At 42.7% G+C, this 26631-nt stretch overlaps 1 protein-coding gene across 3 annotated transcripts in view; it reads left to right on the top strand.

Moving 5' to 3' along the window:
* TBXAS1 (thromboxane A synthase 1) overlaps positions 1-26631 on the top strand; it is a 244812-nt gene that overhangs the window by 174916 nt on the left and 43265 nt on the right. For all 3 annotated transcript variants that reach the window (XM_052788771.1, XM_052788772.1, XM_052788773.1), the window contains one exon: positions 2324-2638. In XM_052788771.1, the coding sequence (XP_052644731.1) occupies positions 2324-2638 (315 nt within the window). The remainder of the gene's footprint in view (positions 1-2323; positions 2639-26631) is intronic.

Consider the following 26631-nt stretch of genomic DNA (forward strand, 5'->3'; position numbering starts at 1 on the left):
GGGAACTGCAAACTCTCAGAGAGCAATGGGTTTGTTTACAAGAAAATTCACAGCTAGAGAAGGATGAATGCAGAACCATACCAAATGTTACACCATTTGAACTGTAGCATGTTACAATTCTACTGAATATGAATGTAATTATATATTTTTATGTTATGAAGGTAGTTTAGGTGATGATAACTGGTCTTAACGGATAAAAGGGAGTATCTCTACAGATGCAGTTCGTTACTATACTGGACTAGTTCATCCACACAGTAATGAGCACACTGGAACTGGACTGTTTTGGGGTTTTTTTATTTAAAAAATGGCCTAACCCAAATATATGTACCATAGCACAGGCTATGCCAAAGAGTTGGACTCCGAGTTGTGCAATACATGGACTCCAACGATGTGAATAAAGCCCTTCCTGGAAAAGTTAAGTGAGATTTTTAGCTATGCACAGCTGAAGTATGCATGAAGTCTTGTTTCCTCCAGACTAGAGGAACATAAAAGAGCAGAGGTATTCTATCATGCTGGAGGAGCAGGGCAGTTGCAACTTTTGGCTTGCTGTATTAGAAATGAGAGACCAAGGAAGCATGGCCAATTTGAATATGGAAGTTGTGCCTAAGTCTAGGCACTAGGAAATATTTTCAGAGCTGGAGCTGATCCGCTGAGCACAATGTATATAACGTTGCTTTGTATGCCTTCACTTACTGAGGCAAAAGCATGAATCCTGTGCCTTAGAGGTGATGTGGTCTGACTGGCCAATTTATAGAGTCCATCAGCATGCAGTGATTGGCACTGGCTACTATCTGGAGCATTGATTCTTGGGTGTACCAGGGCGCAAGATGCACTATGGTCATGGGTACAAGGCGCATAATGTACACGTGCAAAATGAGAAGGTTCTGCGGGGTGGAGGGAAAGAGCTGTTAAAGAGGCAGTGTGCCAATCCCTTGTATTACTCAAACCTCAAAATAACCATTCCTCTCTGCCTGTGGATCAGTCAGAACAGTTTGTTGGCAGCAGAGCTAAGCACAGGACACTTAAGTATTTCTCCTTTTTTGTTGTCTCACTGCTCTCTTCTCCCATGTCTTGTGAAAAAAAAAATAATCTGATTAAGTCCTTTGACATTTATAATTAATTAGTCCTTCCTTACTTTATCTTGTTTGCCTGTCCTTTTCTCTGGCTTTTCCTTTTTCTACTTTATCTCTCAATCATCAGATCCAAGAAATCATTCAAATGATTTCTTTTTAACAGATAAATGCAGCTTTACAGCATTTTTTTCTTTTGAAGAAAGACTTGGTCCCTTCTTTTTCCATCCCACTGCACAAGTTTTCATGTTCTGGCACTGCAGTCACTTCTAAGTCCTTGAGCTATGATGTATTCTGTTGGTATTTGAGGAATTGAAAATCAATCACATCGCCTTATGGCTTAGGTTCAGCACAATTCTATTATGCCCACTCCCAAAAGTCAATTCAAACCTTTTGGGTTATATTTCAAAGCCTAATCAAGCTTGCTGTCCAGACCGGTTTGGAGTCAACTCACTCTTGTCCATAGGTCTGTTTATTAGAGTTTTTCTGTCAGAAACTAGTGTGAAAGAAAGCAGTTTTCATAACAGTGGAATCATTCAGTGGGCATTTTGCAAAGACAAGCCACCCAAACAGGTTTTACGGTAGAGGAATGCTTTCTGTTGTACTGCATTTCTGCAAATATGTTTAAAAAAAATTTTTAAAAAAAAGCTATGTTGGTACAAGTGTTCATAACTCTACTGTCTCATAAAAAAGATGCACCAATTTACTGAGATCAGCTTCTAGTCCTGTCTTGTTAAGCTGGTACAGAAATTATTGTAGATGCAACCCTAAACCGAGATGGTGACTTTCATGCTTTGGACCATGTGAACAAATGAGGATGGTTGCCTCCGAGCAGATGGGCCAACTCCTCCAAGCATGAGTTGTGCCACCTCCACTTGGCAGGTGCACGTAGGACCGCACATGGACTATGTCAATCCCCTTATTTCCAGCAAGTGCCAGGAACTCACCCTGAGAATGAAAGCAGCTCTGTATGGAGCTGGCCATTAGCAATCCTCTGTGAAAATATGTACCTGTTATGCATTGGGGACAGATCAGTCTCATCCCACTGGGAAGAAAGCAGTGACAGGCTCTTAGTGATGGCATTTCTAGCTGATCTGTAGAAGTCTCCTCGTTCGGTGAAAGGCTGGTGGCCATTCTGTGGGAGCCAAGTGGGCAGTATAAATAGGAAACAGCTCTCTCCTTCCATCCCCCATGGGTAAAGGCATTGCTCTGTGACCCATTCTTCATGCTTCTTCTCATCCTGTATTCTGCAGAGGCGCAGAGATTTTCTCCAGTGGATGCTCGACTCCCGCGACTCAGCTGACTCCCTGGCAGCCGGGTGTTTGGATGTGATGAATCCATCTGCCGCTTCCAGACAGAACGAGGTGCCTCTTGCTGGCAGGGCCCCATCTGAAAAGGTTCAGAAGACATTAACAGAGGATGAGATAGCAGGCCAAGCTTTCCTGTTCCTGGTTGCTGGGTACGAGACCACCACTAGCACACTGTCCTTTGCCACGTACTTGCTAGCCACCAACCCAGAGTGCCAGGAGAAGGTACTTCAGGAGGTTGATGAGTTCTCAGCAAAACACGTGAGTACAATGTGCTGGTGTGGAGCTTCATGCAGGGAGCAAAGCAATGTGAATGTCGTCATGCCTCTGCGGCACCTGCATGAACCCTATTTTTCTCAGTTACATATGCATATATTAACATTTTATTAATATTTGCAGCCAAAAATTCAAAATTAATCTATATTGTTTAGGGGTTTTTGGAAACTGTTAAATAATGTCACTTTACAGCAACTGAAGAGACGGCCCAGAAACTTTGTGTCACAGTGAAAGCTTAACCTTTACAAAATATTTTACATTATTGAAATAAACCAGCTCTCACCGGACTCTAAAACTACACATTCTATTTTTTTCCTCTTGTCCAGATACTTTTATTGGTTTTGTGGTCAATTTTATTTACTGACCTTTGTAAGGACATAAACAGCGTTCTTACAAACCATAAACTGCAAAGTTTTGCTTTAAATGTTCATGCTTCATTTTTTTTTCTTCAGCAGCGGAATATATGTGTATGCTTCAAAAAAAATCACAATATCTAATTCTCTTATACTTTGCTCAGATTACTTCTCCTTCACTATCTGTATTTACCAAGGGCATTTATGTTTCCTGGATAACCGTTGACAATATTTTGTGTATCTAGCAGACCATGCAGCAGCCATTCTTCCACCCTACGCTCTCCGCATGAGTTGTTAGTTATGAGAATTCAGATTGAGGATCTTTTTCTTTTCATGAATGCTTTTATAATGGATCACGAGGCTAACAGGAATAAAATGACACTAGGCATGGCTGTATTGCAGGATTTTAGCTGCTGGACTTGCATGCTGAAATCCTTAGCTATACAGTTTTGGGAGTTTCATACTTCTTATGCATTCCATGCTCTGTGTTGTACTTACAGAACAAGAAAAGAGTTGTATAATTTTCTGCTTTGCTGGTAATAGAAAATTCTCGACTATGCAGAAGTGTGCCCATTCAAAAGCTACCCTTTCCCTCCTTTTGGTTGTGCCAGGATTTGTGTACAGAGAAAATGTCTTCTTTTGTCTTGCATGACAAGGTTCTGAGTGTGGTGGTTCTCTGTCTAAGATTGCTTTTGCTCTGAGGGTGCAGGTGGACGACAGCAGTGGAGGGTTAGGACTGCGCAATCTGATCCACAAAGCTTTTTCTCAGTGCATGCTTCATACCTCTGGTGTGAATTAACTCAATGCAATGAAACCCTTGATGTGTTATGTTCTAACCTATAGGGCTTGGGTTATATTCTTAGGTTATTAGCTCTGCAACACTCCAGCTGGAGCGTATGTAATTGTTTCATTCAAATACGGCAGACCTAATTATGCCCTCGTGTCCGGTTAGTTCAGCTGACTTCCTTAAGGCCTGCAAAGATGTGAAGGTGCAACTTGGCCTGGAGTATGTGCAGTTTACTGGTTAATACTGGTGGCAGAGTTGCACATAGAAACCCCTGTTATGCAGCCCCAAGGAAAATATGGTTCATCTCCTCACCAGTTCCTGAAAACTGACAGCCTAAGAAACCAAAGTGAAATTGCTGGGAGAGGTATCCAATATGATAGGTATGCGATGTCATTCATATCTGTGTGTAGATGGGGATATGAATTAGTAAACTTTTCCATGTAAGTGTGTAGAAAGCTGATGGCAAGCAGTCATTAACTGGCCAATGGCTTACAGACATTTCACATAGGGGGACCATGTATATGGCTAGGTCTACGTTAACAAGTAGTATGCTCCCGTAGGCACAGATTTGTCATCTAGTACAATTGGTAGTGAGGACTCTTGGGTGCACACTGTACACACCTCAGGAGTTTATTTTGGGTTAGTTCCAGTCCGGCCCTGTGTACCAAATTCCCCTTAGCAGTTGGACCGATCTTCTGGTTTAGCTCCAGTTAAAGGAGCACTTGCTGTGCACTTGGAGACTGCAGTGTGAACCAGTGCAAGAGACTTGCATGTGAGTGTGTTCCTGACCCAGGCTGGAGACCTAAATGGACCCTATGGTTGTATATGGGCTGTCTGAGCTGTCACTCACTATTAGTAGTATTTCAGTAATAATCCAATTCAAACGCGTAATGCTTGATTCTCTTGGTTCTCTAACAGGAATATTTTGCTAATAATTTCAGCTTTTGCAGTATCTAGGAGAGATTGTGGAGCTAGGGACACTCGTGGCAGAGAAGTTAAAACTTGGTGTAGAGAAATGGCACTCAGATTAAATGAATGGCTTTTGCAGGTCAGCACTGTATGCAGTCTGTGTGGTGCCTCGACCCAAACTGGTGGCCTCATCCCAAACCATATTGTCCCATGTCATATATTGATTGGAAGTACCTTTCAAATCACTTCCCCATACTTTACTAGTTTTCAGGTTTAGCTTTAGATGATGTATATATGGCTGTATGGCCAAGGAGGAGAGGGAGAGAAGGGTAACAATTAATCTGCTGTTCTTGATACCAGGAAATTCATAGATCTAATCTGTGCAGCCCCATCCTTCAAAATATTTCCTATTACAAACAGTTCATGATTTGAGGGGGGGGCAATGCACTGCTCAAGGAGCCCATCCCAGAATAAGGAAAAGGGTGCAGCAGTTCAGTCCCCTTGGTGACTCTAATTAACTACTTTTAGCCTAGAAAATAAGATCTATGTGAATGATTTGCAAATTACAGGAGCAGAAGCTATTTTAAAACTGGGAATATATAGACACTATGTCCAGTTGTCATGCAAGGGAGAGGAAGGGAGGGGACATAGCAGCTACAGGATCATAATTATCAAGTCAGGTGCTAAGAAATTTGATGAGGTTATTGCTTGTGCTCAGCACATCAGCTTTGCTCTTATCAAGGTGCTTTGCAATTTTCAGAAAGGAAGGGCCAAAACATGGAGAATGGTGCAGTCAGGTTTTTTTGACAGGTGGTGCAAGACTGCTTTGATTTGCAGATATGCAAGTGTTAAACACAGTACCCTGTTCAGCCAAATTTATACTCAGGTAATTATAACTACAAAATGCTATCCGCCGTGTCCCCCTTCCTTCCTCCAACCATTTCAGTTGCCTCATGCAGCATGTTTTATTGCCCTAATCTGTGGTGTAGAGCTGCAGTCTGATTTTAGAGCAGCTGCTGCGTATCATCCCAGAGATGGCTGTACTTGGTGGTGGACAGAGTGATTTATACACTCATTTACTAAAGTTTATAAAGACATGTCAGAGTCATCTGAGAAAAGGTGCTATAAATGACAGGCACAGTTCCAGGGGTTTTGGCACACCAGTCAAAAACTCAAAGCACAGTGGCCTTGTGATAGCCAGTAAGGAGAGCAAGGTTGGTCCATCTGGGCGTACAGCAGTATTTTGGTGCCTCTGGGTGTTGTACTTGAGGGTACCCCTGAGTTTGCTCTGATCTTCGTCTGTCTTGCTTGCACAGTGGGTACCTTAGCAGAATGGGACAGCATGAAGGGGAAGGCGAAAGCCAAGGCACTGCTGTGTTAGAGATCCCTGTGCTAGCTTGGTGCAGGCTGTGGTGTGGTGCAGAAATATGAGGTTAGGTGCTGGAAGTGGTCTAGCCCCGGTGCTGTGCTGGGAGTCAGGAGCCCAGAGGAGAGGCAGGTCTGACTGACCGTGTTGTACTGCTGTGTTGTGTCCAGCCAAGTTTGTCTCAGAGCTGTCTTGGGAGACCTCTCTGCCTCTCTCCACCACGCTGCATGAATACACTGTAGAGATGGCACTTCAAGGCAAGTGTCCTCAGAAAACAGTGCCTGGAGCGAGTCATGGGTTGTCACCTCTTTTTTTACCTGCAGGACCTTCCTCATCTGTTCGCTAAAGGACTTTTTAAGTCTTCTCTTGGCTGATAGCTTGGTGTGGAGGCTTGACAATGTCTCTTTCCCTGAAAGTGGGAAGAGGCACCTGGCCCATTTCAAAGTCTGGCAAGCAGGAGAAACCTCTATCCTCAGTTATTGTAGAGGGTGGGACACACAGGTTATTGCCCTCCTCACCTGTCTGGATCTTTGGGGTGTAGAGAAAGGGAGTGCACAGCTTTTCATCATCTATGGGGAAGCAGAGAGACAGGGTACTGACTGTTGACTACTGTCACCACACACTGCATCTTCCCATTCTACCTGTGAATCCCTGTGTCTGCTCCAACTGCACTGGGAAAGACAAGTTTCCTCTAACAGAGGAACTGAAATTAAAATTGTAGAGACTCTGACCTGGCCCTCTTTGTGAATCCCTTGGGGGTGTAGTATGTGCCCTGTGAAGGGCCATTCGCTGAAAATAAGATGCACCTATTTGCTGCAAGCTTGTTGCTGGGTGTGCAGCTTGCTTTGATACCATGAAGACAAAATAAACAAGATGAAAAGAGAGTTAAATATGAGCTAGTGGGGGCAGGACACCTACATCTGTGTGTGTATAAAAGAGTATTACTTTCTGCAGAGACCACAGATCTATTTCCAGGACAGCAGAGAGGGGTCAGATCTTCAGAAGGTTGTAAACTGGCACAACATGTTTGGGATTAGTACAGGTATGATGATATGCATCAGTCGAGAAGCTAGCCTGGTATATGCCGGTAAAAGAGGACGGAGGGGGGGAGGAAGAAAAGGTTGCTATTTCAAGACCAGATTATTTTTATAGGGTTTGTGGCTAACCATCCCTAAACTATTAGAGGCTATACAGTTGTGAAAGAGGTGTTTTTATCCACATTAACCAGGTGAGAAGGAATACACCCGTGGTCTTCACCCTCTCCATTTCAGGCAAAAACGATCCTTGTGTGGCGTTGTTAAAGAGCCCTTCAGAAGACATGTATTTATGAACAGGTTTTGCACTTGTGACTGATTATTTTGTTGTAAAAGCAAGTTGATTTTTATTTATCTGTGTGTGTGTGTGCTTAGCAAAAGCATAGCAAGCCTGCAGCATGCATTTGTTCTGAGCAGATGGATGCTTGCTTCTGAGCCCTGCTGCACTCTGAGCTGCTCTGTGTGTTTTGTCCTTAGCCACAGTGCTTAGGGCGTGAAAAATTGCTGCATCTTCCACGCTGGGGATTCCCTTAATATGAGGTCTCTCTTTCTTACCTCTCTTCCCATTTTAGCATTTAAATGCCTCTCTCCCTCCCTTCTCCCTCCTCTCAAGCCCGAGTCATTCACAATTATAAATTATGTTTTTGTTGTTGTTGTTTTACTGGACTGCACAATTTTAGACAGGAAGAGTAGTGGCACAAAATAGATTGCAAAAACATAGGTGATCAAGTTAACTTCTCATAAGAAGTTATTTGTTGCCCTTAGGTGAAATGTGGTAAGTGGCTATGTCGGTTCTCCTGATCTGTTGCAAAGTAAACAGATCAGGTTAAACCACTGAAATGAGGTCATTTTCTTGAGGGAGGGAAAGCAAGTATGCTTTGGGGTAGCTAAGGAGGGCAAAAGAGGTATAAGAATGAACTGCTCTGTCTCTATGTAATAAAGAAATGCATACTTGAAGGTGCCCAATGTAGAGAAATCTGGGGCAAGGAGCACCCGAATTCTAATCTCAGCTTCAGGAATAATTTACTGCACGTTCTCAGTAAAAGACAACCATGTCTTGCATTAACAAATTGGAGGACTTGGTACTTAGAAGTTTGGTGTTTTGGCTTGTATCTACATAAACCGCTCATTACTTAAAGCACCACAAGAAAAAGTTGCATTAAAGGTCTAGTGCTGGTTACAGAACCTGAAACATGTTGGTGCACTGATACACAAGGCTGCAGGGGCTCTGTGCTAGCCAGAAGAGGTCTGGTGAAGGACAAAGTAGCAGCTCACCCCTCCTTGCTGCTAATGCCTAGAAATACTTTCAGGACTCCTGACAAAAGTGAAGGAGAGCACAGGAGTCAGGAGTAGTAAATAAAAGTAAATAGATGAAAGGGTAGCTATTACAGTAAAACATTCATTGGAGACTGCCAGACCAACTGGGTTTTCCATTCTATTTTTAAAATGCCATGTACAGCTCTTATTTATCACTGCTTGATATGATTCTTAGAAACATCAGTGTGGAGAGGAATGAAGAGCAGGATAAGCCCCAGCATGTCTCTACTCCATCCCATTTCCTATCCACACAAAGCACTAGCGTAACTATTCAGTGCTGGTGTCACTTAACAACATTTTCACCACTGGCTAGAGCCCATAAAGTTTAAAGAAACTTCAAAGTCCTGCCATACTCTCTCACTATTTAAATGGAGGTTTTTCTTTAATGGAAAGAAATCTTCCTGTCCCCATATTTGCTTTTCTATTGCTCTAGGGCCCAGGAATATTTTCAATATGTCTAATTGAAAATGTTGACCAGACTATGTTTCGACTGTATTCCTTCGTGTCAATAAAATTGCCCAAAGTCATTGCAATCCATAGTTTCATTTATGAAAAGGTACAGTTTAATTCCATTTTAACTGCTGTGTGTGGGCAGTTGTGAATGGGCTGGGTTGAACTGGACCGATACATAAGCTCCTCCTGTATGATTTATGACTTCGGCGCTGTAATCTATCAAACATACTGGGTGTGGCAGTTGCTCATCTGGGGTAACTTGGCACGTCATCATTGGCTTGAGTGGAGTCATACTATTTTACACTGGCTTATGATTCTGTTCTTTGCATTGAAGAGCTCCTTCAGTAATATCTCTGCAGTCTAATGGAGATGTCTTCTTGTAAAGACGTTTTGCCATTTCAAAATTTTCCCCTCCCATAAAATTCCCAGAGAGCAGTGAGAGGTAGGACCATTTATATGGTGTCTCTGTGCCTGATTGAGTACTTTAGATTTTTAAGCTGTTTATGCAGAGAATCTTCTTGGTAGCAGAGACTGCTTTCTCTGAGCATTAGCGAAAATGAGAGGTGAAAGTCAGAGAGATGGCACTGTCAGGGAATTACCACAACAATTTGCATGAGTTTGGTGCCTTTCATGCAGTATCTCAAGGCACTACGCTCTCAGAAGCTTGCAACTACAGAGACTAAGCTTCACTAAGCAAATATTGCTGACGGTGGTGACTTGCATTTATCAAGGGAGACTGAATTGTAAATAGTTTGCAGAAAAGAGTCCACAGAGGAGAGTCGCTGTTACACATGCATACACATACACTCACAAAACATATAAAACCAGTAAGCACAAGCAATATTGTATGGTGTTGCTGTTTATTCTGTTGAAGGAAATGACCCTCTTTGATGTCTTTATTTGTTTAAGAAGATGTTGCAGAGCCTCACAACATTCATGAGTGTCAGCTGTCAGCAATCAGTTTTGTTGTTAACAAATAAAAAGATGCTTTTAAACATGTAGAGACTGAATGCTGTTAGGTTATATTTCTGCAGTTCATACAATTGCTCAGTGTCTGAAATCAGTTAATTATCTTTGTCTCATGGTGCTTCTGTACATACAGGTTGAAGACTGCTAAGTTAGGAGACGACAATAAGCCCTTCCCTGCATTTCCCCCCTTCTCTTAGTATCTAGAATCTACTGATTTGAATGCAGGCTTTGGACTCAAGAGATCCAAAGTCACTTTTCTTGGGCAGAGGTTATTTTGGTTCCTAACTCTTCCTAACTTTCAACCACTTAAGGACCTCTGAGACTCAGGGCTTTGGCCTCTTTACTGACTTGTGTCTCTGCTGTATAAGGAGAGGTAGCCTGAGAAAGCTCTTGAGCCTAAGCCCGCCTTGTGTTCGCCCACTTTGTCACAAGCCTGTTCCTAGACTCAAATGCTGAGGGGAAGCACCTAGGGAGGAAAGCTTAGCCTCAACTTTCTCACTGTGCAAGCCTTAGCAGGTATCTCTTTGCACAGGTTGCCTTCTGTCCCAGGTACCCTCACAGCACCAGCCAGAGAAGTTGTCCTGGAGGCCTTTCTGGAAGATCTGAGTTGCTTGTTCCCGCTTTACAGAAGTTGTGGTTTGTAGGCAGCCGCAGTCATCCTTTGGCAGAAGCATGGGCAAGCAGGAAGAGTGCGACCAGCCAGGAGCCATGTGAGGGCAATTCTTTTTGCTTACCATGTATTTGTAGTTCTTGCACTGTATCTACAGGTCTCTGCTCTCCACAGGTAGCTCTTGAAAAGATAAGTGCTTCCTGGAAAGTCAGGTTATTTATAATATGGAAAGAGTTGAGTCTATGAGCTGGTAAGTCCAGGGTGTCTGTTAGGAATGTTTTGGCTTTGCTTTTTTGAAAAGTTTACTGTTAGCTTATAGGAACAAAGTCAATGTTTTAAACCTCAGTGGTATCTTGGCATTGTCCCCCTTCCTTGACTTTTCCAAGAACCCTACCAAAAAGACAACCTGGATATGAAAAAAACTTACTTCTTTCCTGAGAAAATCCTTTCGACAGCTGAGAACTGGCGATTCTATGTGGCCTGGAATTAAGTGTTGTTGAGATAATTAATGTGCCCATATTTCAAGGAACTTTTTGTTGTTGTTGACGTTGCAGGGTTCATTTACCCCTCTTCACCAAAGTAAAAAAAAAAAAAGGGGACTTTTATTTTTCCATTTGTCCAGTTCAAGCTTATCAGTCTCTTGCCCATGAAGACTAATTTATCTTTTGCTTGCAATGTCACATGTTGCTCAGTGACTCTGCCTTATTGCTATTCTTGAGTAAAACTGAGTGTCAGGTAATGTATGCTACACAGAAACTCATTTTCACCCCTGAATTTTCCTGGTATTTTGCCATCCTCATAATAATTGACCCACTATCACTGCTACAAGGTTCATGTTAAAGAATAAATTTTTCTAGCGACATGGAACATTTAATGGTGATGATGTTAATAATACGGCACTTTAAATGCGATTAGACAGATTTGTTTAAAGAGGAAGTAAAGGGAAGGATGCATCTTCCCCATCTTTCTGTTCCTTCTCCCCACCTCCATCTGAGGCTTTTATGGAGGAAAGAGCATATTTGCTTTTAATGTGAGGAAAAATATCACTGCTGAGTGAGAAACTGGTTACAGTTTTCTTCAGGATTTGTATCCCAACTGCTCCTGTGTACTACTCTGGACGTTATATGGCAATCAACATGCTTCCCCCCCAGGGACAGAGAAAACCAAATTCCTACCAATATCAATGTTTAATCAGTGCTAACTACCAGTATCAGTGTTACCTTTTTAGCTACAGATAGGTAACATTATTTGCAAGGTGGAGCATAGTTCCAGGTCGAATTGGTAGATCAAATTTTGCACTGGGCAGCTGAGCCTTGCAGAAGTGAGTAAGGAGGTGAGTTCAAACCACAATAAATAACACCACCCCCCTCCACGACTTTGGGAGGGACATACTCACACCGGTCTTGCCAGAGGAGTTATGTACGGCAGGAAGAGAGGTGCGCATGGCATGACTTCTCAGGAATGGGGATGCCCTTCGTGGGTATAAGTGCCTGGTCTTTGGATGGCAGTCTGTCTAGCACTCAGGAGTTTTTTTCTGTGTGAAGTAGGGGTCAAGTCCAGAAAGGTATTATACTAATATACATATTGGGTTTTTTCGTGGAAGTTAGGCACCAAAAGGTTTTCCGTAAGGTATGTGCTGCTAAATTGTAAATACCTAGCAATGAAAGGGAGGACAGCCAGCCATGGGCATGACCTCAGATGCAAGAAATCAGAGAAACCAAACCATCTGGCCCTGAAAGAACTTACAAATGAGAGAGGGTGGCCTTGGACATCTGTGTCAGGACCCCACACTGTGTCTCCGCGTTGGCAGCTAGTCACATTCATCAGGTAGGACCTTGTCTCCTCGGGAATATGAAACACTAAACTAAACAAAGAAGCGTTTTCAAGCTCTATGTTAGTTAGCATCCATTTGGAATGAGATCCCTCCGTGTCCCCAGATTGAAAGGCAGATTCTTAGGGGATGAAGACGTTGGTCCAGCCCTGGCATCCTCGTCTGCTATAGGGATCTCCACTGACCTGTCTACTTCTGAGATGCCTTCAAGACTCAGGGATAAAATCTTGCTTTAATAGCACTTTTCCCCGGTCAGGACAATAGTGACTCTTGAGGTTTGTGAAACCAAGTATCACTTTCTTGGTAAGGACTTTTCATGGGCAGAGGAAGAGAAGGAGAGGTATTAGGGAACAGCTCATAAAACAAAAACACCCAGCAAGTCATGTATGCGCGCACATGCCTGCATATGAGAAAGAGGAGGAGGGAGAGAATGAATCATGGCTGAAGAAAAGAAGGTCTTTCATCTGAAAGTTCAGCACAGATTCCTGAATTGCACATACTATATGCATAAGGTGCGAAAGCCGAGCTGAGGAGAACACATGCCTAATTTGTTAAGAAACAGCAAATCCCCAGCAGCAACCAAGAAGAAATTAAACTTGTATTCAACATATTCATAGCTTAAAAATGATCTTAGCTTGTATGCATGTGAGGTCAAAATGGAATTTTTCCTCCAGGTATGTACATAAATTAGGTAGCATTAATAGGAAGTAACCAGTCCATTTATTTGTCAATAAGCATTCAAAGTGAAGGCTGAATGAGCCTGTGCCAGAAGGAATGGAAACTAGTTTGCATTTCATGATTATGTAAAGCAGTTCTTGGTAGAATGAACTTCTTGTGACCTTCCCCCCCCACTTTTTTTTTTCCTTCTCTACCACCCTGGCAGCACATATGTATTTAAATAATTTCCATTTCTAACAATGTGTTTGTGTGTTACTTTTAATCAGCGTGAGATGGCTTTTGCATTGTTTGTCCTGCTTCATCTTATGCTTCCCTTTTAATATGGAAAGAAGGAAAAAGTGGTAATTCTGGGTGTGCCCTTGCTCTAGAAATATAGTGGTCTTCCAGTGATATGAGTGAACATTTCCTTTCTTAACCAGATAGCAAGACTGGTGCAGAGGGAGTAGTCAGGAAAACACAAAGAAAAGTAGGAAATGCTTGCTATTTGAGGACTGTTCCATTTCACACCAGTTAATAGATTTTACTGTCTCAGAGAACTGGGTGATACCAGTTTTTCACTAGCATTGCCAACTGATTTGGCGGTTGTGGGACTTTTCCAAAATCAAATCCTTTAAAGCAACCAAAAACCTTGTAATTCAGTGTGACTAGCCATGTTTTGAATGTTTTGGTCAGTGCCCCAAAATGCTTTCTATGGAAGTGGGCTGCTCAGAAGTGGAATTTCACCACTGTACCAGCTGCTGAGATAGGCATTCAGGGCCTCAATCAGGGGAGACTGAGAACCTTTATACACTAGAAACGCCAATAGCTTGTATGTACTGGATTGTTGGTTTCTAGCCAACACTGAGTGGATAAATAAGTGCTTGAATGAAGACTCATTTAATAACTGGTACCAAATTCTGCGGTTTCCTTAGTCAGGTCTCAGATGTAATGAGACTGAAAACTCAGTTACTTTCTCAGTCCTAGGAATTATCCTTCCTGGCTGCCACTGAGGCATAGTGCATTAGGGCACGTTGTGCAAGCAGAAGAATTCATTCTTTAGCACTGTTGACTCAGTACTTTCCACCTGTATGAAAGCTGTGCTTTCAGAATTCAACAAAATATTCATATTATTTTATATGTAAAACATTTTAATTTTACATGCATCTTAAACAAAAATTGAATTTCAGAAAAGTTTCTGTTAATAAGTGGGAGAAAAAAAGATATAATTTTTTTTTTTTTTTTTTTTTAATGCTTGACACACCCTCAGGTCCAAAGAAGCAATGCGTTAAAATGATTCTGACTTCCGGGTGGAATAGAAATTTTGAATAAACTTTAATATCTTTCTCAATACTCCTAGTTACACTTCAAATTTAAAGGAGAAAATTGAGAAGTGAAAAAGTTCTGAACATTAGGCAGTTATCCAGAGCCCCTTGCTGCAGTTATTGATCTAAATGAAGGAACAAGGAAGTAACAAGATGTCAGAAAGTCGTGTTGTGAGCTGGAACAAAACACTTTTAAGAGCTCTTGCTTTTTGGAATTTGTTTTCAAGATGCATCATGTTCATATGTACTCAGGATACGATATGAAGAAGATTTTGTGCAGTCAGGAATGAAGATTTAATAGCCTGATAAGTAGAGAACCTTACAGATAATTTCAAGGTGTTAATCTAACCTTGCTGTGCCTTGAATCTTTTGGCGTTCTGGAGAATGTAAAAAACAAAAGCTGACTGTTTTAATATCAGAGTAGTCATGGAGAAAAAAATCTCTTCCAGCAGAGCAGCTTTTAAATAAATGATTACTTTTTTTTCCGTGATGGGGAAAAATAACTGTAAGATGGATTTAAAGGGAAGTGAATTTACTAAATGTCCTGCATCTTTCTCTCTCGCTAATTAGTAACAGTCAAACGCTCTTGTTCTGCAGACAGTGACTACAAAGAAAAGGATAAAGAACTTGGGAAAGACTGTAGAGCCGAAATAATTAGGCAATTTATCATTTAGGGTAATTGGACTTGTGCAAAGCAGCATTATTTACCACAGGTTTCCATTTCTTCTAACCAAGTGTGAAAAATACGGCTACATTGATTGGGAAATGCTCTTAGTGCTTTTTCCAATATGCATTGTGCCAGGGACGTTCAGTTCAAAGTGTGGTGTTCCTCCCACTGATTTCTTTTCCCTCAGTGATCTTCAGAAGCAGCCTTCAGCTTCTAAAACCTCAAACCAAAATTAGATTAAAGTGCCCAATATGGGGTCAGAAATGGGAGGGAAAGAGAGAGGGGGTTCCACCGGGGAATTTTCACTTAACAAATGAAAGCCTTTGCTTTGTTTCAAAGGAAAAATTGCCAAGTGGAGGCACATCTTAATCACATCGGTAGCCAGCTGAGATGTTTATGCTAATTTCCAAAGGTATGTAAGTATAGGAATCAGGGGGTCCAAAACTCCTGCCTCTGTGATGTGAAAAACACAAGCATTTAAGCACCACCGGCAGATAGCTCTGATGTTGTTTCAGTGTAAGGGGAGAGGGGGGGAGTAGTCGCGAGGGGTTTACTTGAATTTCACTTCATAATTTGCCAACAGTATGAATGCCCCTTCACCCAAAGGTGAGTTTTTCCATCGTTTTTCCAAGGAGGAGGGCCCAGCTACCCCTTTGTGGTTTGTCAAGTTATAAGACTCTCCCAGCTTTGTGCTGTTGCCCTCCACCTTTGAAGATTATGTCTTCACAAACAGCTTTGCTTGCGATGGATGCTCCAGAAACGTTCGAACTTCCTGGATTTCACCACCGAAGTCTCTGGTACGTGGTGACCCCACGGCTGACTTTCTACCAGACCCTGGCTTTGTGCTGTGGGTACTTGTGGTGCTGGCACCCCAATGCTCAGATATGTGCCCCTGAGCTTTGGAGAGTGAAAATCAAGTAGTGGAAGAAATTGTTATTTAAAAGTGATCTCGCTCTATCTGCCTGGTAGAAACCAGCCAGCAGAGACCCCTGCTGGGAGGAGAAGTGGGGGGAAGAAGGTGATGTTTAAAAGCATTTTACTCCCTGCCTGTGAGAAATTCACAAATATGCACTGCCGGGCTGTCATAGGTGGGTGCCACAGAAGTGCTTTTAAGTGTCACAGCTTGACACCAGTTGCATGCGTGTCTTCAGATAGTGTCAGAGGTTGTGGGTTTTTCCCCCAACAGCTTGTTATTTTAAAACATTTGTATGTGTTTGATACCTTCTTTAATAAGAAAGTCTTGACTACCAGCAATTTCCTATGGAGATACAAGGAGCAAGAAGTAGTAGGTTGTTACCTAAAGTACTGCCTGTTGCCTGAGCAAGCTCAATGTGAGACAAAATGCACAATTTGAATTCAAACTGGGAGTGCTTGATCTCTTGCCAAAGGAGTGTCTGAGCTCCAGTACTGAAAGGCATACCTCTGTGGATGTGGCCACATTGTCAACCGAGAAAGATTCCAACCTTTGTCAGTTTTTGTGCCGTATCATAATTTGTTGGCTGTTTGCATTGATTACCTGTGTTGAGCAGAGCAGCCAGCTGAAATTTCAGGGCCTTTGGGTTGTTTGGCTTAGAGCTAGGATCCAAATATCTTTGAAGTGACCCTGCTTATTTACAAGGAATGTGCAAACTCTCCTTTTGCCCAGCCCAGCAGGAATTGAGCAGCAGGACGTGGCTCCTGCGCTCACAGCTCTATGGAGCGGCGTGGACGGTGGCAGTCCCTCGCCAAGCTGGGTTTGTCGTACTTCTGAGACAATGCCTGGTGCTTCCTCATCTCCTCCTTTGTTTTCCTTTTCTGATCCCTTTGCTTCTTTCCTGAACACAGAAGTCTGTGCAGAGAACTACCAGGAGAAACCACTCTGCCCACAGATGCCTTGTGCATAACCTTGATTGGCGTTTTGCATCGCGACAGTTGCCTGTGCAACTTTGCACAGGGGCTGTAATCCTCCTTACTTGATTCTGTAATGGAGCTTATCTGTTTCTTATATTTATCCAGAGAGATGAGTCGTTGCTTTACCTGCAGGTTTCAACAATGTTTAACCCAAACAGTAACTGTCAGGCAAATGACTTTCTTTTCTTTAGATTTGGTACTCTGCCACTTCAGCACAGCAGACTCCTGCCGGTGGCAGCAAGATACCATATCTTTCTAAATATTTTAGGTTATTTTAGCACTTTTCATAACACTCAAATGATACATAAGTACTAACCACTAAACGTACCTACAAGGCTTGTAATATTAATGATCCTGTTTTTTCAGGGTGAGGCACAGAGAATTTAAAAGCTTGGGCATGGGAAATAAAGAACTCATCAAGCAACGTTTGCATGTTCTGGTTAACTTACATCCTACAAGGAATCCTTTGTAAAAGCATCTGGTGTTTCCCCCATGGGTTTAAGTGAAAATACAGTGATTTTCATCAGAGATCCAAATCACTGAAGTCAATAGGTCTACTGGTGTGCACAAATTAAAGGATGCGCATGCATCACCCTGTGCAAGGACAGAAATGCAAACTGTGTTTTCGCCAATGTTTTGAGTAGTCCCTGCAAAGCGTGCTCCTTTCCATTCTGCAGGGGGAAAAAAGAGGTATTGTCTATGAAATTCATTAAACCATAGATTTTAAGTTTAGGAGTTTGTTACTGCGCAGTCTAATCTTGTGTACAACCAAGGGCATAGGTCTTCACTGAATTAATTCTGTTTAAATTAGTATATCTGTTTAAAAAGAACCCTCCCAGTTGTTTTAATTAGATGGCATAAAATGTCTTTCCTGACTTTGAAAATGAAGGATCCCAAAAAGAACAAGCAAAACAAAATGCTTTAGTAATCTTTTTAATTACCCTTGCTCCATTGTTGCAAGTTTTACTGTTCTAGAAATGTTGGGCAGAACTGTCTTTAACATGTTGTCTTTATGGGATTGTGGAACCTTCCACCTTTTGCATTAATTAAACATATAAATTCTACAAACTGTATCCAGGGTAACTGCAAACCAAGAGCCTGATTCTCGCTTTACATTTATGCCCGCTTTCACCGCTCCTGTAATGGGAATGGACTGTCAAGGTGTGTGTACATCATCCTCACACTTTATCTGCAGCAGTATTATCATCACCTCATTCCTGCGTGATACTATCTTGTTAACATACAAACAAGCGCTTGCAACTATGGTAAGGCCTGTTTATGCTGCTATGGTAGGACCTTAGTGCAACTGAGAATCAGGCTCCAAAGACACATCTCTTGTTCTTACAATCCAGTTATTTAAAGGAAAGGAGCAATACTCATCTTGCTGGCAAGGAGCGCAAAGCAAAACCAGTAATTCAGAAAATGGTAAGAAAAAGAAAAGACAAAACATGACACACTCCATTAAGTTTTCCTTCTTTATTAGTGGGAAGAACATGGATGGTTTTGTCATGCCGTGTACTGACTTTGATATAAGAAGTGTAGCCCATGCAAAATAAGAGCTTTTCTTTTAAAAGTTAAAGATGGAGTGGACACAATTTTTTTAATTCTTTTTTGTCCACACTACCTTCTTTTATATTCTGTGTTGGACTGAAGTAGGAACCTTGATATAGGAATGCAGATAATTTGATGAAATTTTGGATCTTACCGGAGATTAAGTTCAGCTTGTAGAGTAGTGACATAGAGATGCCTGTCATTTAGGAAATCTGCGAAGACTTGACCCAAAACCCTGGAAGGGTGCTGATTTGGTTCAGATCCTAAATGAGATCAGTGCTGTGCTTTTATAATCGAGAGGCTGCTGTTGCTGGGCTCAGGGTTACAGTTGTACACTCAGCCCCAGAGGACCAGCTGCTCTGCTGTAAATTGGGGCTCGTACTGAGGGGGAGTGAGAGACACAGTAAACACACAGAGTAGCAGTAAATGACAAGAGGATATGATATGTAACATTAACCAGGCTCAGTGTTTGCTTAGAATGGTCTAGTTGTAGAATGGTCTTTTAAATCAATCTTTTATTATCAGTGGAGCCTTAGCAGTGCACTTAAATGGGGAACAATGCAAGGACACAGAGACTTGGTGCAAAGTGAACTTCCTGCTTTCTTTCCTAGCTCTGTTTTTACAAGAAAAACCATAGCTAGATCCAGGTCATAGCATTCAGATGTGAACTTTTTCCATGTTTGGCAGCATTTGGAATTGGGCTCTGATTTCATCCCCATTCCTGCCGTAACGGTTCATCTCACTACCAGTCCTGACATCCTGCATAAATATAGCTGGGAATGTCATGCAAGGAGTCCTCCTGCTTCTACCCTAACCTTTCTGACAACAGCAAATTTACCACAATTTTGTTTCATCTCTTCCCATAGTTAATTATCCTTCTCCTGAATAAAGATTAGGTTTGTTTCCATTTTCAATTTATTGCCCTCGGATTCCCCTGAACTTCCATTGTTCTTAGACTGCTGTACAAAAGACCCTTCGCATAGGAAAAGTATTCTCTCCTCATTGTGCGACTATAATTGTAAACTGCAGTGGTATCACCTGTTAGTGTTTTCTTGTGTTAAAACTGTAAGTTCCTAAAATTATTTCCTTTTATTTCTTTTTTTTTTTTTTTTAGAAGTTGGACAGTATGTGTGCCTGTTTTCTGAGGTTCACCTATGGGTTTTTAACATCCTTTGGAAAATGTGAATGTTAGAATTGGATAGAGTATTCTAAAAGCTATCTCCACCAGTGTGAAATCTCACCAAGCTTATCTCACAGACCCGGTTTTGCTCATTGCGCTCTTATTTGAAGTGTTGTTGTTGGAGTTAAGTGTTTCTAAGTGTTGTTAGATCTTTTTGTCTATGTATTAATTTTCCTGTTTCTATAGTGCTATAAATACACAAAGAGAAATTAGATAGGAAGTGTTGTCACAAGTTGGGGGTTAAGGTTTTGTTTTGTAGGAAAACCATGTTACCAGGTCTCTTAACTCCCACCAAGTCAAAACTAATTGCTGGAATGGTTGCTTGAAACTGAATTGAAATCTCAGTACTGTCTTTCATATTTTTAGCATTTCAGATTGGGGAAGTAATAATTTTAATCCCACTAACGCTCAGACTTTGCAGAGAAATGTGGTAGCCACGAGACACTTCCTGTGCATAGACAGATATGCAAATTCTAAGCAGTGCATTGGCAAATGCTACCAAGCCCTCGTGCATCGTTATGCACCTAAATATATGTACACTTATATATCCTTCAGCACTGGACTATGCTATGGGCTGGTAATTATAGATGAGGTAATTCTTGGGAGTAGATTTTTTTGAAAAAGCTCTTGGGAGAACTTTCTTTTCCAAGCCAGCGATGGGGAGAAAGGGTTTAATCTTGATGCGTTATCCAAAGGGTACAACCCTTCAGTGGTGCGGGACACCTCGTTTCCTGGTCCGGCTCTGCATTTCTGTCAGCAATGCAGTAATCAAACCAAGGTATGGGATTTTAACCTCTTCATTTCTGGACTGCAAGAGGCAAACAAAGAATCAAATGAGCCCACATTACAGCTGGAGCTAGGAGGATTCTCCACTGTGCTAAGAGGTGAATGCTGGTCCATGCAGTGAACAGTAGAGATGTTAACTGGAGCCGTTTGGGTCTGCTGCAGGAGGGAAAACTGTAGGAAATGGATTTACATTGTTCTTCAGAGCGAGGTAGGAAACAGATCTCTAAGTTAAAAATCCAGCAGGGCTTATGCATGTATTCTGTCTGGATTTGGAGTAGGGAGAAGCAGAGCAGCCAAGTGAACACTTGGAGATGTAATGTCCAGTTAAACCTGCAGCACTGGTAGGACTGGACAATCACTAGTTAAAGCTAGTTAATTATTTAAGAAAAAAATTATGAAGTATAAAATATTCAAACTGCCTGTGCCTGATGCATGCCATTGCCACAAAGGCACACACACCTCGGTTTTAAATTCTTGCCTGCTTATTACATTATTTTAAAGTAAAAATATTTTAATACTAATGATGGAATAATATTATTTGTGAAACATTAATAATAAACAAAATATGGGGGAGAAACTTTGCTATTTGTTTCTTCCAGCAGGGGATATGCCTGCTTTCTTTAAAATGAAAATCATTTACAACGTTTCTTAGCTCCCTTGGAAATGAATAACTTACTAAGTGTTGTGATAATTGTGCAGAGAACCCGTTACGGTAACACAGTGTACCTACAAACTGACTGGGAAATTGGTGCCTTGGATCCGAAATTACATGTTGCAGTTACCAGGCGTCATTTCAGATTAGCTGTACCTGTCTCGTGGGCAGCTCATCGGGAGCCACGCTGGTGAGTCAGAGAGACCTACCATTTTCCTCTCGTAGAAGCTGGCCTGGCGTAGAGGGCTCAACTTAGAAACAAAGACGAAATAAAAATCAGGCCACGCAGAGCTGTTGAACCCAGAGACAGGGGCTGCTAGAGAAGCAGTTTGTTGGAAACCTCAGCAAAAAAACCCCCGCCTACAGCAAAAGCTTGGAGATGGTGTTAGGCAGCTTACATACCCAGTGACAACTCTCGAGTACCTGGCACTTGCCTGAACTCGCTGTCGACATCTGTACACCTGCTCTTAGCAAGCAGAAGGCAACAGTTTTCTGACTGTATCTAAAAATGGCATTTCTCACAAAAAAAAAAAAAAAAAAAAAAGGCTGTTAGTTGCGGTATCTTTGCCAAACCCCATTTACATGTTGGCTGCTTAAAGACCCATCTGCAGCATCGATCGCCTGACACCGGTTCACTTCCTGTCCTAAATTGCTGAAAAATCCCAGCGCATAAAATGCTGGCAGCGTGGCTTTTTGTCAAATCCATGACCTTGTCCCTCCCTGCGTCCGCTGTGTGCGCTCTCGGCTCACCTTCCCGTGGCCTGCCCTTCTGGGTGTCCGTGATAAAGCTGGGTTGGGTGAGACCTCAGGACCTGGCCCTGCAGACGTCAAAGCTGGCACTTTCCAGCTTCTCTGCTTGCGATGCCGTATATACTTGCATTTCTGCCGTCGTGATCTGAAGTCCTCAACCCTAATCTGGGGACCATTCCTGGGTGTGCATGAGTAGTTCGAGTCACCTTGGGGAGCGAGACTATCTGGATGTGGAAGCACACATTTTGAAAGTGCACTGAGATCCTTCAGGGTATAAGTTTTAAAAATGACAGATATTATAAATCCTGACTGCCTGATGGCAGGCACTAGAGTGGAACATTTTGTCATCAGTGCTTATTATCTCAAGATTCTTAATTAGTTTCATTGATAATTTTGTCGCACTTGAATGTTTCAAATGATTAAATATTTCAGTGCTTGTTTGGTGGAAAGTCTCTCCGTTGTGTACAGCAGGACATATTACCTACTCCAGATTGTCAGTGGAGAAGTGGTATTCACTGTCACTTTTGCAGCCCCTCGTGGGAGCTGCTCCCCGAGCTGAGGTTGGATCTCATCGCAGCCGGTTGCAGAACACCGAGGTGGCTGATGTAGGAGTACCAGAAGGGGGAATGGTAAAAAAGCCTAGTTTTGCCTCTCGGCTTTGAACGCAGTATTTTTCTTCTGCTGTCTAGTCCACTGTTCAGGTGTCCCAGCTGAACGCACAGGAGTCATTTGCCTGATTCCTGCAGAGAAAGATATTTCAGCTAGATGGGTTTTCCAGATTTAAAGAATTATACCTGGAGGAGGCTGCCTGCAGTTTTCTTTCCATCTCCTTCACACTTGTGCTGAGGGCAGCGGGTTCCCGTGTCACGGCTGCAGATCGGTGAGTCTCCCTTTTGCGTTTACTGTGCACGTCTTCGACTCCTGCCCACCCTCCTGGCCAGGGTGAGATGTGCCTCCAGCATCTGCGGGGGTACAGGCAGCCGCTTGTACGGTGCGTGCACACCCCCCCGCCTCCCCAGCCAGCAGAGCACAGGGCCCGTTTTAATCCCTTGAAACACTAACAATAGTTCACGTCCAAGCTAAAACCTGTCCTGAATCACAAGGATTTTCACCACAGCACGTGGCTTGTCTAGTTTATATAAAAGAAAAAAAAAACAAATCAAAGCACCAAACCCCTTTAAAATGCCACTTCTCATAACTATTTACTTAAGCCATAGGCGTGAATGCTGAATATCTGTTGTAAATTGATGGTATAAATTCCCTGTTTGCTTCAGCAGAGAATTTGGCTCTTTGCCTTGAGACTTGTAAGAAGAGAATGTTTTAAACCTATAGTTAGGAGATGTGGCACATTCATATCATTGCTTTAATCAGATTACTTTTTTCCTCTTTTTTTTTTACACCAAGTTGTGGGGGTTTTTTCAGAGCCCTGTTCCTTGAATGTTCCCCATAGGTGGAATGTAATTAAACTCCACTGGCATCTCCCCCTGCTGGGATTTAGACTAGGGACAGATCTTTAGGAAGCATAAAACAAACACTGTGAAAAAAGAAACCTTGTTAGAAGAGTTGCCAGAGAATCGGCTCTGCTCCATTTACAAGCTGATAGTTTTGAAAATCTGCCCTTTCTCCTTTTGTGAATTGGTTTCTAGAAATTGTTAATTAATCAGTTAAACACTGGGGGCAGGGAGGAACCCATGAATCTTTCGCAGCTCTCACTCTGCTCAACGGGCTGAGAGTTCACATGTTGAGAAGCACTTTCTGTCTCAAACCCTGGCTTTTGCTTAAAATAATTCAGCGGGGAAGGCACCGCCCTGACGGTGCTGAGGAGGGAAGGCTCTGACAGCAATGGCAAGTGCAATGGATGCTCGAGCCCTCAGCGTGCTGGTGCGACGGTGACCTGTCCCTTGGGAAGCCCCAATCGCCGAGGATGTGGGGCAGCTCCTTCCCCGGCCAGGTCAGAGCTGGTTCCCCTCCACGTGGCCCTGCGAGCATGGATGGCCTCGTGCTACTCCTGTCTGCAAGGGGCTGCTCCCTCGCAGCTCCCGTGAGGCTATTCCCATGTTGTACCTCAGCTGTCTCTGGCCGCAGAAAAATAAAATATGAGACCTGCCTCTCAGTTCTGGGGGTATAAATACAGAATAACCTTAGCAGCTTGGGGGGTTACTGTGCTGTAACCGGGAGGAGAATCTGTCCTCAGATAATGCTTGACTAATGGCTATCAAAGGCAAAAGTGAAATGATAATAGTTTGGGATCAGCTCCTAGTGAGCTAGTGTCTGTGTTGCAAAACAAACTGTACCGTAACTGGGACTGCCTTTGATGGTCCTCCTGACTTGGGATTTATGATGTTCTCTTTGGAATCAGGCAAAGACCTAATGCTGGGAATGATGTATTTCTCACCTGCCTGATACGACACTGCTTCCACTTTTCTACATACTCTTGCAACAATGAAATGAGAGCCCTTATTTCTTGGTCGGCGAAGTCTGTTGCTGTGGATGGTGGAGCAGAGCTCTCAGCCCGGTAGAGGAGAAGGGTGTTGTGCTGCTCTCCTCGCAGGGCAGCGATTGCTGTTGTTGAGACCCAAGGTGGGTGCAGCCCCTGCTCAGTTGGAAAGTAAGTTGTCTTGTAATGGTCCTTTGCTAGGTGGTGATAGGAGAAGCAGTATTAAGAGATATTTTAAAACCAGTTGGGTAAAAGCATACCACATGCAATGCAATGGCTAGGAACATTGATATCTTGTAGTCCAGTCAAAAGCAGGTTTTAGTGGTTTATGTATTAACTCTACTAATTTGCTTTTTTTCCACCATCTTTTTATCTATGTCAATTGCTTTAGCATCTGGGCGTTGGATGTACAGGTGATTACCACACTGCTGTAGTGTAAATGGAGTACAGGTCACCGCAAAGTCATTGCTCCTCTCTTCTCCCCTCCGTTATCTGTCCCCTCTTCCACGCTCTGTGCTTCCTTCTTGCTCTCCTTTGTGTTGTTGGTCTCACCATGGCCCCTCGTGCATGAGGGTGCTTGGCTCTGAACGGCTCCCTGTTTGGGGAGGGAGCTTTCTTTGTGTCAGTCACATGTGGCATCAGAGTGACCATATAGAAATAGGATGTTCCCCTAAGTGTTGTGATCCAAAATCACGCTTGCTCCAGAGGCCACGCGTAATTTCCAAAAAATAAGTACCCAAGTTCACTATTGAAAAAACAATCCAGTCTGTGCATCTGTTTGCTGCTATTAGGAGTATTAGTTTTCAAGAGCAATCCATTATACTGTGAAGTACCTTACTTTGTTAGACAAACAAGAAAACCCACACTTTTAATCTCCTGAAGCTTTTAATGGCATCACGGGATGCAGGTACTTGAGATACTGATACCTACAGCAGAGGGATGAAATGGCCTTAGCTTCTCCTTACTGCTGGCCTGAAACCAGCAGAAAACAGAGCTGTGCCATTTTAGGAGGATTTTGCCAGCAAGGACTTTTTTTGTAAGCACATCAGGTGCATGCACTTGGGCAATAAAGGCTATAGACGAGAGAGAGGTCTGTGCTTTGAGCGCTCTGAATTTTCTATAGCTGTATGTTAAATTCAAAATAGCAGTCTAAAAGCATACCTTCATCGGCAGAGGCTGTTAAAGGGGGCAATAATGGTGGGGTGGGAATTAGCTGAGGCTCTGTCACCTCATAGGTGCAGTGTTTTGGGGGCCAGGGAGGCTTCAGCATCGGCTGCTGAAGTATGGCAGGAGAAAGAGCAGCAGCAAGCTGGGGAACAGGCTGCTCATCTCTCTGTGTAGCCAGAGATAAATTGCTGCAGCAAAATTGTGAGCAGTGTCTTGTAAAGAAAACGGAGGAGCTGCTCTAGGGGTTGAGGGAGACGAGCTGTTTTTTGGGGCTCTCTGGACCAGAGTGAGTTCAGGGTGTTCTGACATGTTCCAGCCAGAGCAAAAATATGAAATGGGGGTGAGGAGGCTTGCCCACAGCCAGACATATTATTATATTATAATTGTGCTATAACTGGCTATACTTTATGAATTGTCTCTTCATGTTTGTGTACGTACTGTTTGCGTGGCATGTGCATGGTGTGGGGATGTTTCTGTGCGCACAAAGTAGTGAAGCTAGTGTTTGCTGCCATGCTTCTGCATCTTCTCTAATGATCGTTGTAAATTTGCCTCTTCCCTTTTTGAACTACACAGCCAGCACTGTAATAAAATGCTCTTTGTAAAGAGAATATTGAAGAGAAGGGGAAAAAAGAGGGCATGGGTGTGCTTAATAAAGAAAGATTCTCTGCACTATCGCAGGTGCAGTTGATGCTGTTTAGAGCAGTCACTCATCTCGCTCCAAATAAATAGTAATGACTGTTTCCTGTGACTGTGCTGTGAATCATATTCAGTCCATGCAGGGGAGTAGAAAATAAAGCTGCATGCAATCCACACGAGATGATGGCTCTTGTAATATTCAGCAGTTGGGCCTGGTTAGAAGCGTTTCATTATCTCAGAATTAAGAGAGAGCTTCCTGCTGTCGCAAAAGCTTGTTTATTCTTCTGCCTTCCCTCCCCCTCTCTCCATTCTTTCTTTCTTTAACATATATCCCTTCTCCCTTTTTGCTGTCTCTGAAATGTTGGCTTAATGTTTTTGAGCAGAACTGCAAGGTCAAATTAGGGACAGTGGCCCTGGAAATACATTAGTAGTTTATTGCATGGTTTTTGGCTTAATAGGAGGGTGCCTGAATTTTCTTTTATCTTTTGCCCTCTGCTTCTTTTCTTAGCTTATACTCAGAATTTATCAGGAAGAAGCAGAAGCAGCTGACCTTCTTTCCTATTTCGCAGTGAACTTCAGAGTTTTCCTTCTTATCCTTGGCTTGGTCCAAAGTTAATCAGCAGGTGTCTTTCAGTGAATTCCAGTTGTTGTTGC

The sequence above is a fragment of the Harpia harpyja genome, chromosome 6 (genome assembly GCF_026419915.1).
Source record: "Harpia harpyja isolate bHarHar1 chromosome 6, bHarHar1 primary haplotype, whole genome shotgun sequence".
In the NCBI taxonomy this organism is placed as follows: domain Eukaryota; kingdom Metazoa; phylum Chordata; class Aves; order Accipitriformes; family Accipitridae; genus Harpia; species Harpia harpyja.